The sequence below is a fragment of the Helicoverpa zea genome, chromosome 4 (assembly GCF_022581195.2).
Source record: "Helicoverpa zea isolate HzStark_Cry1AcR chromosome 4, ilHelZeax1.1, whole genome shotgun sequence".
In the NCBI taxonomy this organism is placed as follows: Eukaryota; Metazoa; Arthropoda; class Insecta; order Lepidoptera; family Noctuidae; genus Helicoverpa; species Helicoverpa zea.
The window spans coordinates 2194437-2219525 of record NC_061455.1 but is presented as its reverse complement, the minus strand read 5'-3'; the positions used below and the strand labels follow the sequence as shown (position 1 = coordinate 2219525).

The 25089-nt window shown below is 40.2% G+C and overlaps 1 protein-coding gene across 2 annotated transcripts; it reads right to left on the bottom strand.

Annotated features, from left to right (window-relative positions):
• On the bottom strand, positions 1–25089 carry LOC124629830 (histone acetyltransferase KAT7). Of its 2 annotated transcripts, none has more exons than XM_047163410.1 (12): positions 24747–25089; positions 23488–24318; positions 23021–23199; positions 22508–22659; positions 22199–22392; positions 21736–21941; positions 21118–21295; positions 19728–19922; positions 5504–5597; positions 2244–2497; positions 1781–2018; positions 1–1317 (listed from the first exon to the last, which is right to left on the bottom strand). In XM_047163410.1, exons 1-11 carry the CDS (start codon positions 24759–24761, stop codon positions 1917–1919), a joined length of 2400 nt encoding a protein of 799 aa, XP_047019366.1. In that variant the 5' UTR covers positions 24762–25089; the 3' UTR covers positions 1–1317; positions 1781–1916. The 2 variants fall into 2 exon arrangements, with proteins under 2 accessions (XP_047019366.1, XP_047019365.1); XM_047163409.1 differs by having other exon boundaries at positions 1846–2018.

Sequence of the window (25089 nt, the reverse complement as noted above, 5' to 3'; positions counted from 1 at the left end):
TAATAATAGACACACATTTATTGCATTTGATTTCAGATAAAATATTTACATCGCATTCATAATAATTCATCATTATTATTCGTATGTACATAATGTAATAATAATTATCAAAATGTTCATAAAATTACTATCTAGTAATTAATTGTACAATTTTCCCAAATTATTCTAATATTATTGAGAAAGATGTTTTAATTGATTGACATTTATATTAGTTTAGCTGTACGTGTTAAAATTGTTATTACATAAATAAAAAAAAAACATTACCTAAATTCATTAAGTAATCAAATTCATATTAAAGAAAAAAAAAAGTCATTAGCTAGTCACATAAATAAAATTATATCTTTTTCTGCATGTCATTTCGTAAATCCATAGATTTAATGTAAATATTACCTACTTCTGTAATTTTTATGAACTACAATACGAACTATATAATATTTCATTTATGTAACCGTCTATTTACAAATCTAAATTAATTTTATAATTTAATATATACACGATAATATAAGTATTTTATTCTAATATAAAATTGATTTTGTTGTTAGTCATATAAATATTATAAGGGGTTAAAATGTCCATTAATTTCAAAAGTTTTATGTCATGTTTTATGGCATATAATGATATTATTTAATTTCATTGAAACTTAAACCTATTTTAGAATATTTCGCATTTTTGTTAACAACGCCATCTCTAGAAATTATATAAAACTAATCTGACACTTATTTCAAGATGGTGGCTTAAGTTATTCTCTATAAATAGAATACGATTCCTATCTTAAGTAATAATTTTCAAAATTCCATACATTTAGAATTGGTAGAATATAAATATAATTTGAGGCTACAAACATTTTACATAGGATGTAAAAAAAAGCAATAAATTGATGTCAGCATTCTCGAGACAATGGTATAAAAATAATCAATTTCATTTGAATAATAAAATAAGTACATGAAACGCCAATTAGTACCAACTATCGCTGGTACTTAAAACAAAATTATAATTATTATTCATTCGTCATAAAATTAAATAATTGATGAGTTCATTAACTTCTAATTCATATCACTTGTATATAGAAACTTATTACTAACTATAGATACAAAGTATCCTAAAATTGCCTATCTAAAAAAATAATTAGATTTATTTAATCTAGAGTCTCGTGAGCGCTAAAACACACCACAACACACCGTCCCTTACAACACGTATTACACACGAGGCGTCTTCAATCGCACTATTGTCCTATTATTGTAGAACAACTTTAAATAACACACAAGTCTTGTATGTCGCGACGCCGCCACAGATATATTTTCGCCCGCGCACCGCATACTACAATATAGAAAAAAAATATCGATAGAAAGTACAAATTTTGGGTTCGACACATATGAATGGGTGCTTCATTTATTATTCTGGACTAACAAAGGTCTCTAGAAGATCTTTACGGTGGTCAGTTTGGCAATGAAATCTATCAGAAGATCAAAAATTTTGATAGATTTCCACAGTAGAAATACAGGGAAAATGCCATTCTAATATCAAATCTGGATGGAGCAAAAGGCAGTGACAGACATTAACTGACCAAACCCTTTTGCTATATGTAAAGCCCTTCACAATCTAGGACACCAGTAATCTGGGCTTGTTCGAACCGTGGCCATGGTACACAAAACCTAGTCTATTTTTTACCAGGATACACTTCGGCAGGCGAGGTCGGCAATTGGGGCAGAACGATGTTGGTTTGCAGCACCTATTCGCAGGAACCTTTTATGGTAAGTTTATTGATATGACATATACTAACGTGTAGTGTGCAGACCCCCACCAGCGCAGGCACGCCGCGTGCACGCCGCGTGACGCGATACTCACGTGTGGTGTGCAGTCTATAGCAGTGCGCGCGCGGCGCTGCTGTTGGGGCGGCGCGCGGCGGGGGCGCGGCGTCAGCGCGCCGGCGGGGCGGCGCCCGAGCCCCACCAGCGCAGGCACGCCGCGTCCACGCAGCGGGCACGCGCCGCGCGACGTGACACCTCTTCCAGGACTTCCTATATGTGGGAAGCAAGGTTTGAGTCACTGTATTTATACTAGCATTGTCTAAAGTTGCTTGGAGCAGGTTTTTTATGTCCCTTTAATATCCATTTCAATTGGGCATCATGAAAAAGGACACAGTCCTACAAAATCATAATATTGTGTTCCACCTGCACATAACTGCGCACAAAGAGTATCAAAAAAGAAACCACAGGAAAATCAAAATAAATCCAGCACATTACCTGTTTCTTGAGCACAATATGTTTTCCCTTCCAATATTTCATGAGTCCCCTCTCCTGCAGAGTGGACACAATATCCGACGAAGCAATAGCCAGGTCTTTGCTGAGATCCCTGATGCAGAGCGTGGGTCCCGGGGCTGAACACAACCTCTTCAGTAGAGCCTCCTTCCAGTAGGAACGGTAGGAGATCAGCCCCAGGTCTGATAGTGGAGTCTCGGGGGATCCCACCTTGCCTTCTTCCTTGGTTAGGAGGTAACCTAGACGGAGGGAATGATTGGTTTATTGAGTGAAGAAATTGTTTTGGTTTGATTAAACTTTGGATGGATTATAATTGAGGGTTTTACAGGTTTACAGCCTGTTTTGCAATAAGAATTTCTTTTCAGATAAAGGAGGACGATATACTAAAATGCCTCAGGCCTATATATTTATTGGTGTTTTTGCACCTGTGTCTTCGTCGTTGTTCTCAAACACTTCGACAAAACAAACATGCACGAATGCATTTCTGAAATTACGTATCCAAGTTAAACATAGACTCCTTTTGCAGAAAACACATCAAAAGCTTTGAATAATCCTCCCCCTGTTTTCCCTCAAAACTTTCATTTACATTTCCTTAACGTACTTATATTTCTTGCGTCTAGCATCCCAAAGTCAACCTGTCCATGCGAACACTTAATTAATTTTATAATAAGATGCTCAAACCGCAGACGGGCAGGGGACTGACGTAGCCAGATTAATCTTACACTGTTCGCGTATGACAATAAGACATTTTAATTATGATAGAAGGCTTGAAAAAAGCTTGGGGCATTTTTTAGGATTAAAAAAGAATGTAAGTATGTTCTTCAAAGGGTATTTCAAATACTTTTGAAAGTTGCTGCTAAAGGAGCAATGTTAATTGAATTAAATTAGTCTTGTGTGATGTATTATATTTAGTAATATACAGGGCTTCCAAGAATATTTTAATTAATTAGTCTTTGTCTCGAAAAAAAAGTCGTGGTGGCCTAGTGGGTAAAGGACCAATCTCTCAAGTATGAGGGCGCGGGTCCGATCCCAGGTCAGGCAAGTACCAATGCAACTTTTCTAAGTCTGTATGTACTTTCTAAGTATATCTTAGACACCATTGGCTGTGTTTCGGATGGCACGTTAAACTGTAGGTCCCGGCTGTCATTGAACATCCTTGGCAGTCGTTACGGGTAGTCAGAAGCCAGTAAGTCTGACACCAGTCTAACCAAGGGGTATCGGGCTGCCCGGGTAACTGGGTTGAGGAGGTCAGATAGGCAGTCGCTTCTTGTAAAGCACTGGTACTCAGCTGAATCCGGTTAGACTGGAAGCCGACCCCAACATGATTGGGAAAAAGGCTCGGAGGATGAGTCTTTGTCTCAAGCAGAGCTAAAAATAAGTCCGTTTGTAAGTACTAGACTGCTACAAATCCATGCTCCATTTTTCATTTACAATTACACACAATCCCTTGTAGAGCAATAAACTTCAAACTCGCTAATATAATTAATTAGTAATCACACTGAAAGTAACGCGATTAAAATTTCGCGCTGAAACCACATTAATATTCAGCCACTAATTTACAGTTTCGAATTTCAAATCGAGACACATTTCAAGTTGTTGGTCAAACTTCATGAATAAAATATTGTAACGATTAATATTCGTTAGTTCAATCAGGGAATTTACACCTTGTACAATTATTAAGGGAGCTATCGAAATAGCTCGCGTCTACAATCTGACGGGTAGGGCTGGCGGATCACGCTAAATCGAATCATTTGTTACCGTCGGCCACTTTGTAAATTCATAGCCGTTGTAGGGTTAAATAGAATATGAATTGGGGGTTGGGTATTTCGGGCTGGGTAAATAGCTTGTCAGTTACTGGAGTGGTTTTATTGTCAAATTGTTTTGTTGTTGCATATTTTACAATAACGATCTCCACATTTATGAGTAATTAATTAACACGCTTTTTAGAACGCAATTAGAAATTCAAATGCTCTAAACGGTAATTAATTTACGAATAAATTGAAATATTATATTTTATATCAAACGACACCGCTAAATAATACCTCTAGTACCGCATACAATACAAATTGTAACGATGACCAATAAAAAATCCACAACCAAAAAAATAAACCATCGATACAAAAAGCTCGACATTATCCTAGGTTAGTTATGTTACACATGGCAACCCTATTTACGTCTCACGCCCCCGTCCCTTGGCTAGACCCGAGGGGGGTGAGTCTAGACGGCAGACCGATCCATACTGCAGCCGCATCGATCGGGGTCGGGTCGACGGCCGGCGCGTCGCGACGCCCCCACCGGGGACAAAACAAACCCGCAGTTGGAGGGTTCATCATGTTGACCGCACAGGTGTGTGGGACGCGCATTTGTAAGAATGTTAGCTGCTGTTGACGTGGTGGATGATGACTAGAGCGATTCTTTTGTTGGTTGTGAACTAATTAATGTTTTGTTATTGGTTTACAATTGATTACTGTCGATCATGAAGCCGCATTACATGATTTTTAGCCACACATCGAGAGACAAAAATCACCGTTCTTTGACCCCTCTACGAGCTCAGTGTCACACGTTTTTTTACGTCTCTTCAGTTACTCTCCAAAATAATCCTTAGTCACTATTTCTAGCCCTTAACTATTTCCAAAAAAAATGCAAAAATCCTATAATCAATCTCCAAAAACAGTACCATTTAACCATAGACAAGCCACAACCCGTCTGTAGCCAGGCTAATGACGGGCGCTGTCACCGGTGACATTGACATTTGCACTCAACTATTCTACGCGCGTCGCCGAGGGCAATTTGTATGACTTTTTGCGTTATTAAAGGTTAAGCCCTGAGAATTATGTCCGTCTGGCTAGGGTTGGCAAAGCAAAGTTAATGTGTTGTCACTTTAATGGGATGCTTGAGTTATGACAGTTATGATAATGAATTCGTTTGGGGTTTGGTTTTATGGTGAAAATAATTTTTGTAATAAATTGTTCTAGTATTTTTGTGGGGATTTTTTCTAGATATTTTGTAATCAATCCTAACACAACACACTAATTATAAATGATCATTCTTATTACATTCATAGATACAGATGCCATTGTCGATGTCGATTCATTGTCGAAAAAAAAAATCAAAAGTGCCTTCAAATAATCGTCTTGCAATAACTTTCTTTGCACAATAATTTGTCGCTGAAATAGGTGCGAATATAACTATAACCACAGATAAACAGAAACATTCATCTTTAAGTATAAGAACAGGATACTTACTGAAGTCTATGAGCAGTCTACCATATCCTTGTCTCTGGTAGGGCGGTAGCGTCAGGATGCAAGACACGTTGTAGTTTAGGAACGAGTTCTTTTCCTGCAAAAATGAAAGGAACACATTTAAGTAAAATCATGTACTATAAATGTTATGTATCTCCGCCTATCCTTTCAGGCATGGTACTGTTAAATTACTGAACCGAGTCTTATAGAATTTAGTTTTATGTTAGACTAGCTTTTGCGTCCCGTACCTGGATAAAATAGCTTGTGACAGAAATAGTGTGTCTTCCTATAGGTACAATTATTTTCACAATCAATCAGTAGATTTAGAGAGTACCCCTTCATGTCATAACCATAACTCCCAATCAAATGAGACTACCACTATTATTTATTTTATGCGATTTATATTTAAAGGGTATAATGTAAGCAGTAGACACATGGGACATTTAAACTTATATGGAGTGGTTAAAGCAACTAAAAGGCCCTTGGGAGTCGATGGGGAAACAAATTTTGTGTGGTTATTGCCCTTTTCCCAGCTTTTCTTAAATTTATTGGAATACCAGAATTTAATTTTGTTTAAAGGTGATAGGAGATTATGAGTTTTAAATTTCTCTCTTTTTAATTCAGTAAAACCTACTAGATATATTTAGTTCAAGTCGAGTCACGAGCTTGAGTTAGTGAGTTTGAACCAATTGTTTTGGATATATTTTAATTGATACAAAAATCTTAGATTATGGCTTATGTGTCAATGCTTCGTTGTCAAAAATACCTAAGTTTCAGTCTGGCTAAAACTGTCTAGATAAAACTAGATGGTAAAAGACACGGCCTGCTATCTGTATACTAGATTTCCAAACCATCGGACTCCAAACCAAACGATTTAAAATCCACTACATCAGGCAAAGACACGTCATTGTTCTGCCTATAACCTCAATATCAAAGGAGGTTTAAAAATAAGTCTCGTTGACGTCACGCATGACGCACGTGCGTGCAACTCTACGTGTCTATGGCACGAGAATTTATTCATACGAATTAATGGAAAAAGGAAATGGCTTTTAGGCATTACCTACATGAAAAATAAATTGAATGAATGGAGTAGGCATGTATGAGAACTATTTATAATTCGGAAATAGTACAAGCATTTGTAAACGTTTTATTGTGCAATAGTTAGGTACAAAAGGGGCCAAAAAACATGGTATGGGAAAAACTTCGTGATTTCCGTTAAGCGTTTTAAAATCAACTTTACCTAATGGGCAGTTAATTTTTATCCTTAACTGTATTATCACATTATTTTTAAAGTTCTGTGACATTTTACTACCTTCCATTCATTTGTCCATCTACTCCTATTTAATCTCACTCCAACAAAGACCAAAACACAACCAAATCTATAAAAGAAAAAAAACACTAACAAAATCAGAACCAGACAGTACTACAACTAATGCACATTTTAAGTTAAACTAAGTTCCACCTTAAATCTAGACAAAACATCCTCTGTCTACTGCATCAGGTCAACGACCTCTGGGGGGAGGGGGGAGGTGGGGGGGGGGACGCGTCGCTTCCCGAAACATTAAAAATATAGTCTGACCTGAGTGTAAATATTTTAAGGTTCGTAGTAATAAAATTGGTTTTTTATTGATAGGTGATTGGTGATCAGTTGGGTTGTGAATGTCATGATGACCTGGTGACTAAGGAGATCATTGCTCAGGAGAGTGAATAAAAATTTAATTTAGTTAAAAGGTATGATTTTTTTTATAATTTTGGACGCCATTAACAAATGTAGCTGATAGAGAAAATGGGAAATTGTAAATCTTGAATTAAAATGAGAAAGTCATAAATGACCAGTGATCATGTTTTTTAGAAAGGAGTAATGCCATTTTTAAGAAATTGTTTTTTAATATGATATTGGTCAGTGAACCGCCCATCTATTTTAATTACCCATTGACTTAACCATTCAGATAAACCTCTAAGACATCCGTAAAATATCAGCACTAACATAAAATCCTGTCAATCTCAATAGTCACAACCAGATAAACTCATACATAAACTCCTCTAACCAGTCACCCCAACTACACACAAGTTCAAATGATTCCCAATAAAATTTGAGTGGAAAACATCAGTCCCATACGTGTCTGCTAGGTAATGAATTCTCACAATAATCGTGGATACAGACCGTCGGCCCACCGACGTCTAGACGTCTGCGCCCGCCTGTTTACATCGCTAAATTGTCACTCTCGCTCAGGGCTGGGTGGTGGTTTTATTGAGGTGTTTGGATTTGAAGAATGGTTAACCGACTTTGTAAAAAGATGGTTCTCAAAATCTGAGTTATAGGTACCTTTTATGTGTATTGTTATAAAATTAAATTTAATAATCAATGAAGTATACTTCTCGATGACGCTAAGGAAGTTTGATCTAACGATGGTTATAAGAACAAAAACGTAGATTTTTGCTTCTTGAATACATTTGTCAACGATTGTATATTGCTGCCATAAATTGTTATAACAGTTATTAGAACAAGTAAGTCAAATCCAGAATTAAATAAATATACCAAAGACAGATTTTCAGAGGCAACAAAAGCTTCAGTTTCTTCAAAAATGTGGCAAACTTAATTTAATTATTGAAAGTTATGTTTCAAACACATATTTATTAAAAACAAAACCATTAGTTGCCTTAATTTTTAAATAGTACTTCAGATAATTAAACATAAAGCCTAACTACCAAAAACTGATTTTGACAAGTGACGATCAAAACACAAAAGTGACAACCCTAAAACCGAACGGGGCGGCAACATTGGGGTACGAAAGTACGAAATCAAGCGATATTTGTACGTAACGCAACCATAACCTACGCCACGTATAGGCGTTTCGTCACCATAATTTATGACGAATATTGTCGCATGTTAAATGTTTTGTTCACGTGATCAGTTAATATTTGTCATCGGTGTGACGTTTGTATCATTGATACGTCAATTATGTATTTAATAACAAACAGCCTTAGTCAAAAGGGTTTATATTCGATAATTTTAACAGCTATTCTGCTCTAGCAGTTCCCCGCGGTGCCAGGATCTAAGAGAACTACGTCCTCCAACCGGGAATATCGGGATTCGTAATGATACAGGTATAATCGGGATCGGGAGTTTTACTTAATCATCATACTTTTCAGGTTGAGTTAACTAATGTTCGCATTTCATTGCTTATGTGCCAATACGGTTCAGCAATTTTAGTTTAAGATTTTTCTCACTAACAACCAGTTTCTTCATCAAAAGTAAAAGCCAAAGTAATGTCATAAAGTTAAAGTAACGGTCAAATTCGTTTTTTCAAGGCTAAAGTAACAGCAAAACTAATAGAAAAAAACTAATTTGACCGTTACTTTTGCTTTATGATATTACTTTGGCTTTTACTTTTGATGAAGAAATTGGCTGTAAAATGTTAAAGTAATTAATTAAAACTAACAATATTCCCCAAAAATAATTCCTAAACCCTTTGAACAAACTAAAAAGACAATATAAAACACTTATTACAACAGCTTGTACAATTGAGGGGCGTATTCCCTGAAGGCGCGTGGCCTATTGTAACACCACTCTGTGGGTAAGAATTAACTTTTTGCAGCCTGAGAGGTGAAAATGTTCTCATCTTAGATAGTAAACATAATAGAATAGATTTTTCAGTAGTTACAGATTAATTAAGGGGGGGGGAAGCCAGGGTATGGTCTTGGTGGGAATCGCTGGATGTGAGACCAGCATTACCTATAAAATGCCAAGAAACCATCTGCTGTGTTAGTGGTGGAACACCGAATTTGAGCAGAGCCCTGGCCAGTCCGAGTCACCAACGTCCCCGCCGTCCCTCCTGGGAACTGCTGCACCGCGCAATCGCGTGGCCACCACCACGAGGTGCAGCTGAGCTGAAGGTGCAGGGCGCAAGGCGAGTCTTCTGCGCCTCAAAACAGAACCAACTCATTAGGGAGGAAACCCGAGAAAAAACCCGAGCACGCCCACAGGCTCCAAGGTGGCAGCCCCACCAGTGGGCTAGGGTATAGTGGGCTAATCACTCGCTTACCTAAAACCAAAAGATTAAAGAAACTGAAACAGTGCAAAACCGGACCGATCAAACTACGACGACCTTTGGCATGAAAATACGGACACGAATTGCTTGTTGGAACGTGCGAACACTGAGCGAAGATAGCCGACTAGCCCAAGCAGAAACAGAAATGTTGCGATACAAACTGCAGATACTCGGTCTCAGCGAAGTGCGCAGAAACGGATTCGGTGAACTGAGAACGTCCAGGGGCCTTACATTTCTTTACTCCGGGAAGGAAGATGAAGAGGACGTACGTGAAAACGGCGTGGGATTCCTCCTTTCTGACGCTGCAAAGAAGAGCCTACTGGACTGGAAACCCATCTCAGAGAGAATCATCACAGCCCGGTTTAACAGCAAAGCCCGCAAGATAACCGTCGTTCAGTGCTATGCGCCTACAAACCCGGCATCAGAGGAAGACAAAGACGATTTCTATAGTGCACTCAACCTGACCTTGAAAAACATCCGCAAACAGGACATAGTAATCGTCATGGGAGACCTGAATGCCAAGGTTGGCACAGACAACGACGGCTGTCAAAGACACATGGGTACACACGGGATGGGAGTACGGAACGGGAACGGGGAGAGATTCTTGGAGTTCTGCCAGGACAACGACCTGACCATCGGAGGCACGCTTTTTATACATGGAGACCACCATAAGTATACATGGAACTCACCCGATGGAATCACTAAGAACCAAATCGACCACCTTGCCATCAGCTCCAAATGGCGCTCATCACTGCTCGACGTCCGCAACCGTCGTGGCGCGGATATCGACAGCGACCACCATCTAGTCGTAGCCGAGGTGCGGCTCAAAGTAGCGGTAGCTCGTGCTGCCAGCTCGACGTCCAGGGTAGGAAAAAGATTTGAGGTCAACAAGCTGCGGGACCCAGACATAACCGAAGCCTTTCGGTTAGAGCTGCGAAATCGCTTCTCCGTTCTCGAACCAGACTCCACTACTTCTGTCAACGCGGAGTGGAACCACATCAAAATGGCCTATACAGAGACCAGCTCCGTCGTTCTTGGACACAAAACATACGCTCGTGAGGACTGGATGTCACAACGAACCTGGAACCTCATTGAAGAAAGGCGCCAGCTCCACCTTCAACTTCTGACAACCAGCGACGTAGCAGTGCGCCAAGACCTGAAGCTGCAATACTCCCTGATACGCAGGAAAATCTACCGCAGTACTCGTCATGATCGACGAGTATGGGCTGACTCTATTGCGGATTGTGCACAACGCGCTGCTAACTCCGGCAATCTCAGGGAGATGTACAAGGCGACGAAGACCTTGGCCGGGAATCGGAACCAGAGGAAGAAGAAGCCCTTAAAAGATAAAGGAGGCCAGCTGATTGTGACATCGGAGGGACAGCTTCAACGCTGGCGGGAGCACTTCGAGGAAATCTTCCGAGTCCCAAGTGACCCCGTAACCACGGCCGTACCTGCTGCCAGCTTGCCCACATCAAACCTGGATATCGATGTGTCTCCTCCTACAGGGGAGGAGGTAATGAAGGCTATCCGTAGGCTAAAAAATGGGAAAGCCCCAGGAGTCGACCTCATCACAGCGGAAATGCTCAAAGCCGACATTACCACCGCAGCAAACGCACTGACTCCCCTTTTGCAGAACATCTGGTCAGCAGAAGAGTTACCTGATGACTGGAACAAAGGCCTTCTCATCACCGTACCCAAGAAAGGAGACCTCAGTGAATGTGGCAATTGGAGAGGCATCACTTTGCTCTCGACTCCTTCCAAGGTGCTCTGCCAGATCATCCTGGACAGGCTGTCGGGGGCCGTCGAGCCTCTTCTGCGTAAAGAGCAGGCTGGCTTCCGTCCCAACCGATCGTGCACGGACCAGATCAACACCTTGCGCATAATCCTCGAACAGGCATCAGAATGGCAGAGGGACATGTACTTGACCTTTGTGGACTTCGAAAAAGCCTTCGACACGCTGCGATGGAATTGCATCTGGGACCGGCTTCGTGAAATTGGAGTCCCCGAGAAGATCACGACCATAATTAAGGCCATCTACGGGAAATATTCTTGTAGGGTAACTCACGACGGCCTCGTCTCGGAGGACATACCGGTTCATGCGGGTGTACGCCAGGGGTGTCTCCTTTCGCCTCTCCTCTTCCTTGTTGTCCTTGATGGCATCATGCACCATACCACCAAGAACAAGCGCCGCGGCATAGAGTGGGGACTATCCAACGTCTTAGAAGATTTGGACTATGCCGACGACCTATGTCTATTGAGCCACACGCGAACCGACATGCAAGCCAAACTGGACGACCTGCAACGAGAGGCCATGGAGACGGGATTAAAAATTAACACCCGGAAGACCCAGGAAATGAGGTGCGGAGTGACGTGCTCATTACCGTTGCTTATCGGCACAGAGGGAGTGGAGAGGGTCCACAAGTTCACCTACCTCGGGAGTGTTGTGTCGGAAACAGGAGGGACCGAGGAGGACATCACGTCGAGGATCGCCAAAGGGAGAGCAACCTTCGCACAGCTCCGTCCTGTGTGGCAATCACGGAAGTTGACCAGGAGAGTTAAGCTCAAAATATTCCGGTCCAATGTCAAAACCGTATTGCTGTACGGATGCGAAACATGGAAGGCCACAAAAGACATCTCGCGTAAGCTCCAGGTCTTCGTCAATCGCTGCCTTCGTCGTATTCTCGGTATATACTGGCCCGAGAAAATCTCCAACATAGAACTGTGGGAACGCTGCGGGGAGACACCGATCGACCAGCAGATCAAACGCCGCAAGTGGAACTGGATCGGCCACACGCTCCGAAGGGACCCCGATCACATCCCGAGGCAAGCCCTAGACTGGAATCCCCAAGGGAAGCGGAAACGTGGCCGCCCTAAACAATCCTGGCGGCGGACGATCATTGCAGAGGCGGCGGCTATAGGCAGAACGTGGAGCGAAATAAAGCGCGAAGCTCAAGACCGAACGCGATGGCGGAGCACTGTGGATGCCCTCTGCCCCATCTAGGGGACATAGGACTCTAAGTCAAGTCAGTAAGTCACAGATTAATTAAAATTTAACTTAATCTTTTTTTTCATATTCTATAGACCACTAACATTTTTTACCTTTTCCTTGAAATTCTACATAAACTTTAAGTCATAATTTTCAGAGTAACTGAATTTATACAGCTTGTATAACTCAGGGGCGTATTCCCTGAGGGCGCGGGTCTATTGAAACACCGCTAGGCGTGACCTGTACTTGTCCGTGAGAACAACCGTGTTGCAGGCTGAGAGGTAGAAATGTTCTCATCTTGTTGGTAATCTTTCAGTAATAGAAGATACTTAAATTACAACTTTAATTATCTTCTTTCCTTTTGGCAATTTAATAGACACTGGCCATAAAATTTTAACGGTTTTCTTTGAAATACTACATGAGACACCTACATGAGACACTGGGATCTTATGATTAAGTTTCAAAGGGGTAAAGCGATAACTTGGTACAGCTTGTACAATTGTGGGGCGTATTCCCTGAAGGCGCGCGTCTATTGAAACACCGCTAGGCGTGACCTGTACTTGTGCATGAGAACAAGCGTGTTGTCGACTGAAAAGTGGAAATGTTCTATCTTGTAGGGATACATACTTTATTACTTGCAGTTAGATAAAATAATTAACTGTTTTTTTTTGTCAATCTAATAGACAATGACCATCAATATTTTTTCTTCGATTTTTTTCATAAAACATTGTTATAACTTTCTACAGTTTGTACAATTGCGGGGCGTATTCCCTGAAGGCGCGCGGTCTATTGAAACTCCGCTAGGCGTGCATGACCTGTACTTGTGCGTAAGAACTAACATATTATTGCCGACTGAGAGGTGGTTTTCTCGTCTTACTTTCGGTACTTACAGATAAATAGCAATTTTCATGCTCTTCAAAATTTGTATCTATCTAATAGACTCTGACCATCAAAATTGTAAAGCGTTTCTTCGAAAATTTTCATAAAACATTGCTAGGGCCTACTAGCTACCCCTTTGATACTCAACCAGATGACAATTTAAAGCGATAACTTGTTACAGCTTGTTCAATTGTGGGGCGTACTCCCTGAAGGCGCGCGTCTATTGAAACATCGCTGGGCGTGACCTGTACTTGTGCGTGAGAAATCACGTGTTGCAAACCGTTTTCATACAAAACCAGCTGGATAGGCTTGCGTGTAACATGGCTATCGCAACAACACATTTCTTTTGTCAACTAACCACACTTTGAATAGACTATCACATAAACCAAAATATAATTAAATAAAAATAAACGTGTGAATGGTCCGATTTGAAGACAAGAAAGACGATATGCTATTTTTTTTATCTTCGTGCACGAAGCAGTTTCTACGGAACGTGGGTGAAACCGCTTGCAGAAGCTAGTGTCAAATTTAATCCATTTCACTCAATACAAAATAACAGTAGATAAACGACAATTAGAGCTTAATATTTCAATTTTAAGCTCCGTTATCTCACGATAAAGACAAAGGATAACTTTGTAATTATTAACAAAGCGTTTACATGTAAATTGAAATAGACAAAGCTTAAAGGGTTTTAATGTTTACTGTCTGGTGTCTATTGAGTATTAACTATACTATGTTGCAAAACCATTGGAAACTTATGTTCCTCCTCCAATATTTTACTGAAATATAAGCGGTTATAAATGATGATGATGATGTCCTCCTAGCCGATTATCGGCTACGACGGCTGTTCTCACGTAAGGAGATTAGCCAACTACGCAGGACATATTATAGTGCACGAGCATTTGCGCAGACACAGGTGCACTCACTATTCCTTAACTCTCATAGCCCGATGGGACGGTAATCCGACACGACCGGAGAGAGATCAGGCGCAGGACCGACATTTACGTGCTCTCCGATGCACGGGAGTATCAATCACCAACTTCCAGGCTCCGGGCTGCTTTGTGAAAGTCTTCTAAAACCCACAAAGCGATTTCGGCCCGACTCGGGAATCGAACCCGAGACCTCGTGCTCAGCAGCCGCACTTGCGACAGCTAGACCAACGAGGCAGTTAAAAATATGAAAAGAAGCGGTTATAAATATGTAACAGCCAACTGGAATAGCCATTCAATCAAACAGCTAGCCATTTGATTATCAAATTATTTATTTACGCCTTTTTATTTGATTATCAAATAAAGAAGAGGCCCTCAAAGTTACATGACAGGTAATTCTTCATCTTCTTCCTGCCTTGTTCCCAACACATTTGGGGTTGGTGCAATACGTACTTTTCTTCCATTTCTCTCTGTCAGAAGTCATACTAATTAGGTAAATCATAGCTTTCTAATGAAATGAAACCCAGACCATTTAATTAAATATCACAGCCGTCAACATCAGTGCAAACCGACCATTTCAAGTTGTTCATTCTTCAGCTACATTTACCTAATTTGTCGTACCCTCCCATTTTACCACCTAATATCCATATTCGTAACTTAAAACGCATCGCGCCGTCTAGCCGGCTGTAGCGAGTCCGGATGCGGGGGTCAATGACCCCAGACGTCTGGGACTTAAGCATGGAGTAAGGAAAGGTGAGTGGAGATGCTATAATGCAGGTGGGTCAGGCACCTTCTTCTAGGTCACATACGTATGGTGGGAGTGACGAAAATGAGAGGTTACAAGGCGTTCGGGTTCTTTGAGATATCTTTTTTTTGATGGGATCCCGCTGTGGGTGCAGCATGGGGAAGTGTCAGACTCTTACTGACTAAAACCCACCATGTTCCTTCTGAAGTCCCTTATGTACCAGGGCCGCGGTAACTCTTTCGAACAATTCCGCAGCTCCGTAAGGTTCTTAGAGATGTAATCTTCTGTCAACAGTTTTTGGTATTACAAAAAATAGTCAGATTAAAATGCAGACATAAAAAGACGGAGCCAGTAACGTTCCTCGTCTCCCGAACGCCTGTATTTTCGCGCGCCTCTTTCTTAGGAGATCAGAATGAGCAAACATGTGGATGGATTGTGTGAAAGTCATTATTACTACAAATAATGTTACTTGTGAGAAGACGGCCGAGAGAAGAAAAAGTATGGAAGAAGAAAACATGCTGCCCCACCTCAAATAAAATTGGCATAAGGGCAGGAAGGAAGGTGATGATGGATGACTTTCTTAGGAGACTCCATTATGGCATCTCCTCTACTAATTTTGTTCTCCACGGTCTAAGCTATGTATACGTTTAAGATGCGAATTTTACGGAGTACCGTGTTACGATCGATCAGACCGTCTACGATGTAGGGGGGGGGGGGGTACTGTGCTACTCGCGGTTGTATTCACCTTTTGACCGGCAGTCGGGAAAATAAGGCGTGGTGTGATTAGTATGGTAATTGTTGTGTGAAAGATCATCATTAAAATTGACAGATTAGATCAGAAAATCTTTTTCTGACAGTAAAATCTTGTTTGATTTTGGTATTTACTTTTGTGAATTGGAAAAGCAATTCTTGTGATGTTATAAAATTTTGTAGTACTTTGGACATAACTCTGTACTGTAGTACTGCCTTGTTCCACAAAAACATGCCCCAGTACGTAACGTCCGCAAAAACAAAGGAATCAAAAACGAGCAAAATATTTTCTGAACAAAAATACCAGTAAAAGCTTCGCTCACACAATATATCAGAACTTTTCTACTATACAATAGACCACAATAATACTCTCAACTATACAATAAAAAAGTAAAAAAATATACTCCAGTAAAAGCGACATAAAACATTCATTTATCTCTATACACGGGCGGAGCTCTCGAGTCTACTACGGCGTAGTCCGTCTACGATCTACGTCACGTTTACGTCGAGAGCGCTACGCTGCTACGCCTGGCGTAGACAACTGAACGTAGCTTTGCATTTGTGAAAATACTACATGTATTCAAATTTCAACCTTATTAAGGCAGCATTAAGGTTGGTTTTTGATAAGGTGTGTTGTATATGAATTTTTAATACGCTACGGCGGAGTGTCAAAGTTAATGAAAATATTTATACAGTCACATTTACGGTTTTAGTGATTTTCGTACGTTTCTGTTTAAAATGGAATGAATTCGCGATTTGTTTGAATATGTAAAGCGATAAAGTGCCATTTGTGTGACACTTGATAAATTGAAATGATCTCTGTTTGTTGAGAGCATTGTTATTTTGAATACTAAAATAATACTTACATATTAAATATTTTTTACTGCATTTTTGTTGTTAAAAATTCAATCAATACACAAATTATCAAAAATGAGCGGGTTTAAAACTTTGCAAATATTATGCTAATTGACAAAAATCGTGCCTTTTTACCTGACTGCGTCACACAAAGGACTACTACTATAATTTACATTTTTACCATTACCACTTAAATAATTAAAAAAAAAAAAAAAAAAAAAAAACATTTCGAAAAACATACATCAAACCAAAAAACCAGTAGTAAAAAAAAAAGGTATTAAAATTGTTTCATAACGCCCATGTACTACCGCGAAGCACTCCATTCTTTTAATATTCGACGTTCCATACATGCATACACGCACACATACATAGATACATACACACACATACATACACACACATATACATACATATATATATATATAGTTGTGTATCTATCTGTCCGTCTGGCGTTTGTAACCGACGAATTAAATTTTGATCTGAAACCGAAATAGGGGTGGATTCGGATGGATCGGAAATCTTTTATTTTATAGCTTGCTGGGTATAGATTTTTACGACTTCAAAACCGCCTTTGTATTAAGGAATCTATTTAGCGAGTGGCTAAAAGGGTTATGTTTTATAAAATCGTATGATTTTCATCAATAATAACTAAAGCACGATTGAACTATGTCTTAAGTTCTTTGATTTTCTGGATTTGTACAGAAAAATTCTTCATCTTCCAGAATTTCAAAAAAGTTAAAAAATATATATTTTCAAAGAGTCAAATCTACTTCAAGAAAGTATATAAAATAACTTTATTTGGTGCATATAATATGGTCCCATTATTTTCGATCACAAGAAAAACATCGCGTGAAAAACCTACATAAAATACCCACACCGATTACTATACCAGTGATTCTTTACACAAAATCAGAACCCATTCACAAAAATCATCACGCACCACCAAAAAAAATCCTTTAAAAATTTAATAATAAAGTTTCTAATTTCCCCGTACATGTTGCAGTACAGACGAGGGGGTGTGCATTTCGGGGGCGTGGCACCACCCCACCCCTAGACCCCCAGGTCACTGACCCCACAGCTGACGGCGTGGTTGAATGGCGGGTAGTACGGGCTACTATAGTTCCGTAGTATGAGCAATCAGTGTATTACTACTATTTAGTATTTACTATGTCATTATGTATGGGATTTTTTTGTTAGTGTGCGTGATAGTTTTGATTGGAAAATCATGATTTGGTTATGCTTGTGTGCGTCAAAGGTTTTATTTTTTTCGTTGTGATGGTTTGATGATTATTTTTGGAACAAAGCATCTCTTTTATTTATTTTCTATAGCAATAGGATAGGAGCAATATGAACTCCTAGGTAAGTTTCAGTTGGTCAAAAAAACGTAACTAGCCATCAAATGGTAAATAAATGAAAAATTTTAAGACGAGTGTCTACAAAAATAACTATGAACCTGAAAACAATTACTTAAAAAATAACGTTAGTCTGCAAAGTACTGATTACCTACGACTCGCAGACTTCGCAACACACAATCAAGATATACTCCGCAGCCGTATTTTATCTGAGATCGAACCACATAGACGTACCTATTAGTTATTGGAAACGAGATAGATAACAAACCTTTTCAAACATGAAGTGAATTTTAAGGCAAATAAGCCCGTGTTAGCAAATTAACTTGCTAACACGGGCTAGTGCTATTAAGGAAAAATTCTTTTCAACATCGTGAAAGCCGTGGTGTCTCCTTGTTCCACAATGCCAAATCCTGTTAATCAAATGACCTATTCGTTAAAACGGGGAAAAAAAACAGTGAAGAAAAACTTAGGCTTCACTTTTTTATTTATTACCTATTTTGTTATTTATTAAAGTACCCGACAACATGACTTCATACATGATTATGTATGTATTAATAAGCGTCTATTATAAGAAATAACAGGAACGGTTCCACATCGTTTTATCTACTACTAGCTTTTGCCCGCGGCTTCGCTCCCGTCAACTGACTTCTCTACTTTACCCTATTTTTTTTTCATAAGAACCTTCTCCTGACAATAACAAACACAAGAATTAGCCAAATTGGTCCAGGCGTTGTTGAGTTATGCGCTTACCATCACATTTTGCGATTCATTTTTATATTATAGATTATGGCCTAGGAATTATTTCGCTAGAAGACACTAGTTGTTAGCACTAGTTAGCAGTGCCATCTACACTTTGCGTATCAGGGTTCGCTAGGATCGCGGATGAAACCGTGGGAAACAGCCGTTATACGTAGTACGAATACATCATAATACAGATTGCGAAGCCAGTACACATCAATAGTATAAACTTAACTTAATTTTATCCTGCTTAAATCGGATTTATCATTTTAAATCATAACTATTCTGAGCAATCGGCATAGCATTATGCTGAGAGGGGACGGCAACATTATGCTGAGACGGCTGCAGCATTACGCTGACCGAGGGCCGTAGCATTATGCTGAGTGATGGCCGTAGCATTATGCTGAGCAATGAAAAGCAGCATAATATGCCGTTTTATCATCCTTATATTTTTTGATATTTTCTTTTGTGTTTATTTCACTTACCTTCCTAACATACCCCACAATATGGCAGCCCTCGTGATCAGCGTTGGTCATCACATAAAACAGGAACGGTTCGACATCGTAGTACAAAGTCTTGTGGTCTAAGAAGAACTTCGCTAGTAAACATTGCCGTTGGAGCCGTATACAACACCTACAGTTTGGCCATCAAGGCCCACTAGAGTCGCGGGTAAAACCGCGGGAAACAGCCATCACTTACATCATAATATAGCTAGCGCACCTCCGACCTAAGCATTATGCTGAGCAATGACCACAGCATTATGCTGAGCAATGACCACAGCATTATGCTGAGCAATGACCACAGCATTATGCTGAGCAATGACCACAGCATTATGCTGAGCAATGACCACAGCATTATGCTGAGCAAGAGACGCGGCATAATATGCCGTTTTCTCAACCTTTTTATATTGTGTTATATCTACTAAAATATTCACTTACCTTACTAAAATACCCGACAATATGACATCCCTCGTGATCAGCGTTGGTCATCACATAAAACAGGAACGGTTCGACATCGTAGTACAAGGTCTTGTGGTCTAGGAAGAACTTCGCTAGTAGACACAGCTGTTGGCAGTATTGCTTGTGCTTGCGACCGTCCACTTGCCAAACGCTGAGGTTGTCTTTTCTGTATACCTGGGTAAGAATGAAGGAGGTTAGAATTTCTAGATTTTTTAAACCCTCTAAAAACACTGAATACAGTTGTACGCTTAAAACCGAAGTCGCGTTTAATGTCACATAAACACAATAAATTCAAAATAATTTATTCTACGGTGCAAAACAGGACTTGTTAACTGTCAAAAATTACTGAAGACAGCCCCAAAACGCCTACACGATTACTACCCATCATTTCCTATGTGTTTTTGCTGGGAAGAAGTGGTGCAATCTACTTGGCTTGGTATCTTTTAACAAACTTTTTTTACTATACAATGAGTATACAAGTGTAAAAAAGTCAGTGTCCAAAGATGTTCATTGTTCAGAATCAATTTTCTTATTCAACATATTATCGTGTTTCTTCTTTATTAGGGTTCCGTACCCAAAGGGTAAAACGGGACCCTATTGTTTTCGCTCCTCTGTCCGTCCGTCCGTCTGTCACCAGGCTGTATCTCATGAACCGTGATAGTTAAAGAGCTAACATTTTCACAGAAGATGAACTTTAGTGTAACTGTAAGCTTTTTGTAACACCATGTGAAACTTGTGGAACGCAATAAATGATATGAATATGAATATGAATAATACTTTTGTTGCCGCTATAACAACAAATACTGAAATCAAGAATTACATAAATATTTTGGGGGGCTCCCATACAAAAAACGTGATTTTTTTGTCCGTTTTATAAATAATGGTACGGAACCCTTCGTGCGCGAGTCCGACTCGCACTTGGCCGGTTTTTTTTACTTTAACCCTAATTTTTACAATTATGTAAAAAGCCTACTATAAAAGTAGTCACAGATATAATATACAGATATAGATGATCTTGCCCTACCACAAATAACTAAAACCAGCTATATAAAATCCTCACCTCGTCCCCCGGCGGGTGATTCCAAACACACTTGACCTTATGTCTTTGTGCCCCAGTGGCACTGGCTGTAGGTTAGCAGCGATGAGGGAGTGTCAGACTTTTACTGACTAAAAATCCATCATGTTCCGTCGTAGGCCTTTTATGTACCAGGGCCGCGGTAGCTCTTTATGAACAATCCCGCAGCCCCGGCGGGCCTTGGCTCTGTTGGGTGTCACTGGATGTATTTACCTCTTACGCCACTACTGATGTCAGGTTAAGATGATCTTTGCCCTACCATAAATTACTTAAACAACTATATAAACTCCTCACCTCATCTCCCGGCGGGTGATTCCAAACACACTTGACCTTATGTCTCTGTGCCCCAGTGGCACTCTTGTGATGGTTCAGACAGAACTCGCAGACGAACAGACGCGGGACCCGCGCGGCATCACCAGGGTACGGAGACTGGTACCAGACCTCCATCATGTATTTGCCCATTACTACGTATCTGGAAGGAAATTGTTGTGTTAGAATTTGGGGGAAATAGCGAAAATTAATTACCTTACTTTTTTTTAACTTTAAAAAAAAAATACGACGCGACGATTATTAAGATTTAAACTTGTTCTAAAAGGTGCCATTGAGCAACGTAAAACCAAGTAACATTATTGCGGTGTATATCTTTAATCCATTCTCTTTAGGTTTTCAATTTTTCACAGATACATAAACATCAGATTTTCTTAAAACAACTGTTAACCTTGAAAACTGAATGTAAAAATTCTTGGTAAACAGTTGTTTGAAAACTGTATGTTGTCTGTGAACTTTTAGTTAACAAAAATCCTTAGAATTTTTAGTAAACAAAAGCTATATTAACCAATTTCATCAAAATAAACCAAAAAGTTCCCATTTGTCAAGTTCCATATACCAGAAACAGTTTCTTTCATAACTTACCTAGTACCCTTATCAGTGGGTATATCTCCGAGTTCCTCTTCAATCTTGATAGCAGCCAGGGCCTGTGCCTCCCTGAACAGCCTGAGGTCATAATCCGGTGCAAAACCTTCGAGGATCGGCTCCCTGTCTTCTGTTATCTCCTCGTTACCTGATGCTGCTAACTTTTCTCTTAGTTCCTGACTGCCCTTCCATTTGGAACGCATGTCCTGAGGGCAAAGGGTACAATGTAATAAGAGTGAAAAAGTAGTTGGTAAAATGGAATGAAGTAGAGATTTTTAGAGGTTGAGGTGGAAGATTTAGGTACTTTGTACCTACACGAGAAATTAACATTTTTTTTTTTTACAAAATGGTTTGGGGTATCTAAAATTAACGTAGCATAATTTAGGAAGAGGTTCAGGCTCAATTCAAAGTCAAGTTTTTTTTTTTAATCCCAGGCTCTTGCACAGCTGCAGCACATGAGTACCTTCACTTTGAGCTGGTAAGCGCGTTGCTCGAGCGTGGGCATGGCGCGGGGCCGCGCGTGCAGCTGCTGCAGCGCTCGTCTCCTGGCGACGGCGGCGGCGGCTCGCTCCTCGCCGGCGGCTACACACCAGGCCGCCGTCACGTTGTGGTAGATAGGGCACGCGTCCCACGTCATGTGCTTGTTGGATTTGCCGCCTGAAACAAATCAAACACTGTTGAATTTCTTTCGTACGTTTTCATAGAACAGATGGGGCAGCCATCCCACATTCCATCATTTATGTATCTTCCATCGTATCTTGCTGCTACTTACCCAGATGTCCGCTAGAGTCACAGCCCCTGACGGGACACCTCTGGCGGGCAGGCTCCTGCGGCGAGGGCAGCACGACGGGCGAGCGGGCGGGGGGGGCGCGGCCTCGAGGGGGCTTCTTCATGTCCTTGCTTGTGCTGTTGCTTGTGTTGCTACTGTAAGGTACAATATTTGTTGTGAGTGAAAATGTGAATAACACAACAAACCAATTTTGCTGAAAAAAAATGTCAGCCGCGGCCCTAACCAACTGACAGCACGTTCGAAAGTGCCACGAGTAGGCATTAGGTTCCTCATTGACGAAAATGGACGTCGTCAATGGCCCTATTTTTATGACGGGCGATGTTCTAGTTGGCTAGTGTGAACGCTATAAAATCAATTGGAATTTTATGTCTCATTTACAGGTACTTACATGCATATTTGTACAACTGGTGTAAATAGGAAGCTTACAAGCACAACACCTAAAACCCATACAAATATTATCTACCCATAAAAAAACACAAAATAAATCCAACTCACGTCTTATCATTGCTCTTCTCATCCACATCAGAATCTGTGTCAGTGTTTGTCCGTCTTGACACAGTGGCTAATCTCGATACCCTCGCTGACAGTGACCTAGTTAGTTTCCTGGGCATGGTCGCCACTGCACCTGAGTCACCAGAGTCGCCACTTTTAGCTGCTTGATCTCGAATTTCTTGCTGGAAAATTAAAAGTTAGATCTGTATTGTATACTGGCTGTTTCTCATGGTGTTTTTGGCATCCCATGGCAAAATTCTTCCTGTACTCTGATTAAATCCTTTAGTGACAGGCTCAGTAGAGGATAGTGAAGCTTCCAAATAGTGAAAGAAGTTTACAAATTGCTTCAATAATTTGGGAAAGATAGGTAGATTGATTCAATACATTCAAATATAATTTTTTGATCCAAAATACTGTTTTCTAAATTGTTAAGAAGTAAAAGGCTGTAATGTATGTAAGTATGTACTAACCTTTGTAGCACTGGATGGAGGTTTCGTCTTCCCAGTCTTCAATGGTTCTTTTTTTGGAGTCGGCTCACTATCACTGTCTGATGAAACTGACTCAACCGAGGACTGACTTGACGTACAAGATGAAGCACTCTTATCCTCAATGACTTTCTTTGGAGGAGGCCCACTTGGCCTGTTCACACTTTTACGTTTAGCATTCGAATCGGATTTAGAATTAGAATCATCGTTATCAGCACTGTTGTTACGTGTAGTGGCAGGGGACGTGTCTTTCTCATCGCTAGACTTTCTAGAACCACGTTTCGGTCTGGGCGATGCTTTCGGAGACTTAGTGGTCGAAGATTTACTCTCTGATTCAGATTCAGAACTGTTATCAGGTGAAAAAATACTCTTTTTCTTTAATGCGCCCGTATCAGGCTTTGGTGGAGCCTTCTGTATTGTTTTTGGTATCGGTTTTGGTGTTTTTGCTCCAGATGGAATTCTTTGTGCCGTTTTACCTTTAGCGAGAACCGCTGCTGCAGATTTCGGTTTTGCTGATATACGCCTCCTAGGCGGTGCGGGTTTAGGACTGGTCGGTTTTGGAGTGTCATCATCGCTGGATGAAGAAACTTTAGCTTTTGATGGTCTTCTGGGTTTCGGTTCTTCTTTCTTTTTTACTTCCTCAGTTTTTTGGGGGGATTTCGGTGCTGGAGTAGTGTTGGTGGTCGCTGGAGTGTCGGAAGTCGAGGATTCGGAGTCTGAGCTGCTGGAACCTGACCCTGAGCTGGTGGAAGTGCTTCCACTGCTACTCGAATCCGAAGAGGACCCAGAGCTACTGTCGGTGCTGCTGTTACTAACCTTAAATTGTTTATTAAATGGTTTTAGTATAAATGTGTGCCTTCTCCGTGTGAGAGGAGGCCTGTGCCCAGCAGTGGGACGATAAAAGGCTGTAACAGTAACAGTATAAATGTCAACATCACACTAAGACTTTGTTCATAAATATGTTTTGTTTTGACAGAAATTGGTACAGTAAGTTTCATTACTCTATATTGACATATTGAAAGCCTTAGAAACAAAAAACAACAAATAATTATTTGATTTTAAATCAGCAAATCACTCTTGTCAATAATAACACTATTCTAGCTAATTACCAAGAGGTTTGCGGTGAAAAGTTACCCATACACATTCCATAAGCTCCTAATTATCAATAAAGAATAGTAAAAAGGCGTAAATAGCCTCACTTCTCTCATAAATATGTAAAACTTTCAGTTCTGTTTGATACTTACATCCAAGTTCGTCATTTTGGTTATTGGTTTTTATAAGTTAAAGGGATCCAGGCACTCTCTTGGCACTTCAGCAATTCCACCAATGCAGCAGCTTACTTAATTTAGCATAATTCGTTCAATAACCAGCCATTATTTGTTTATTTTGCAATTTTAATTAATGGAAAGTGCAAAATGTTTGTAACTTTTGACAAGTAAGCAATCAAACCACAGAGTATTCAGAGCACTTTTTTGACGTAGACGTCGCCCTCTACCACAGATTACTTAGTTTTATTTATTGTAGGTTTTTACTACTTTTCACGACTGTTATTTTGTGAACTATGTATTATTTCTTCCATAATATGTA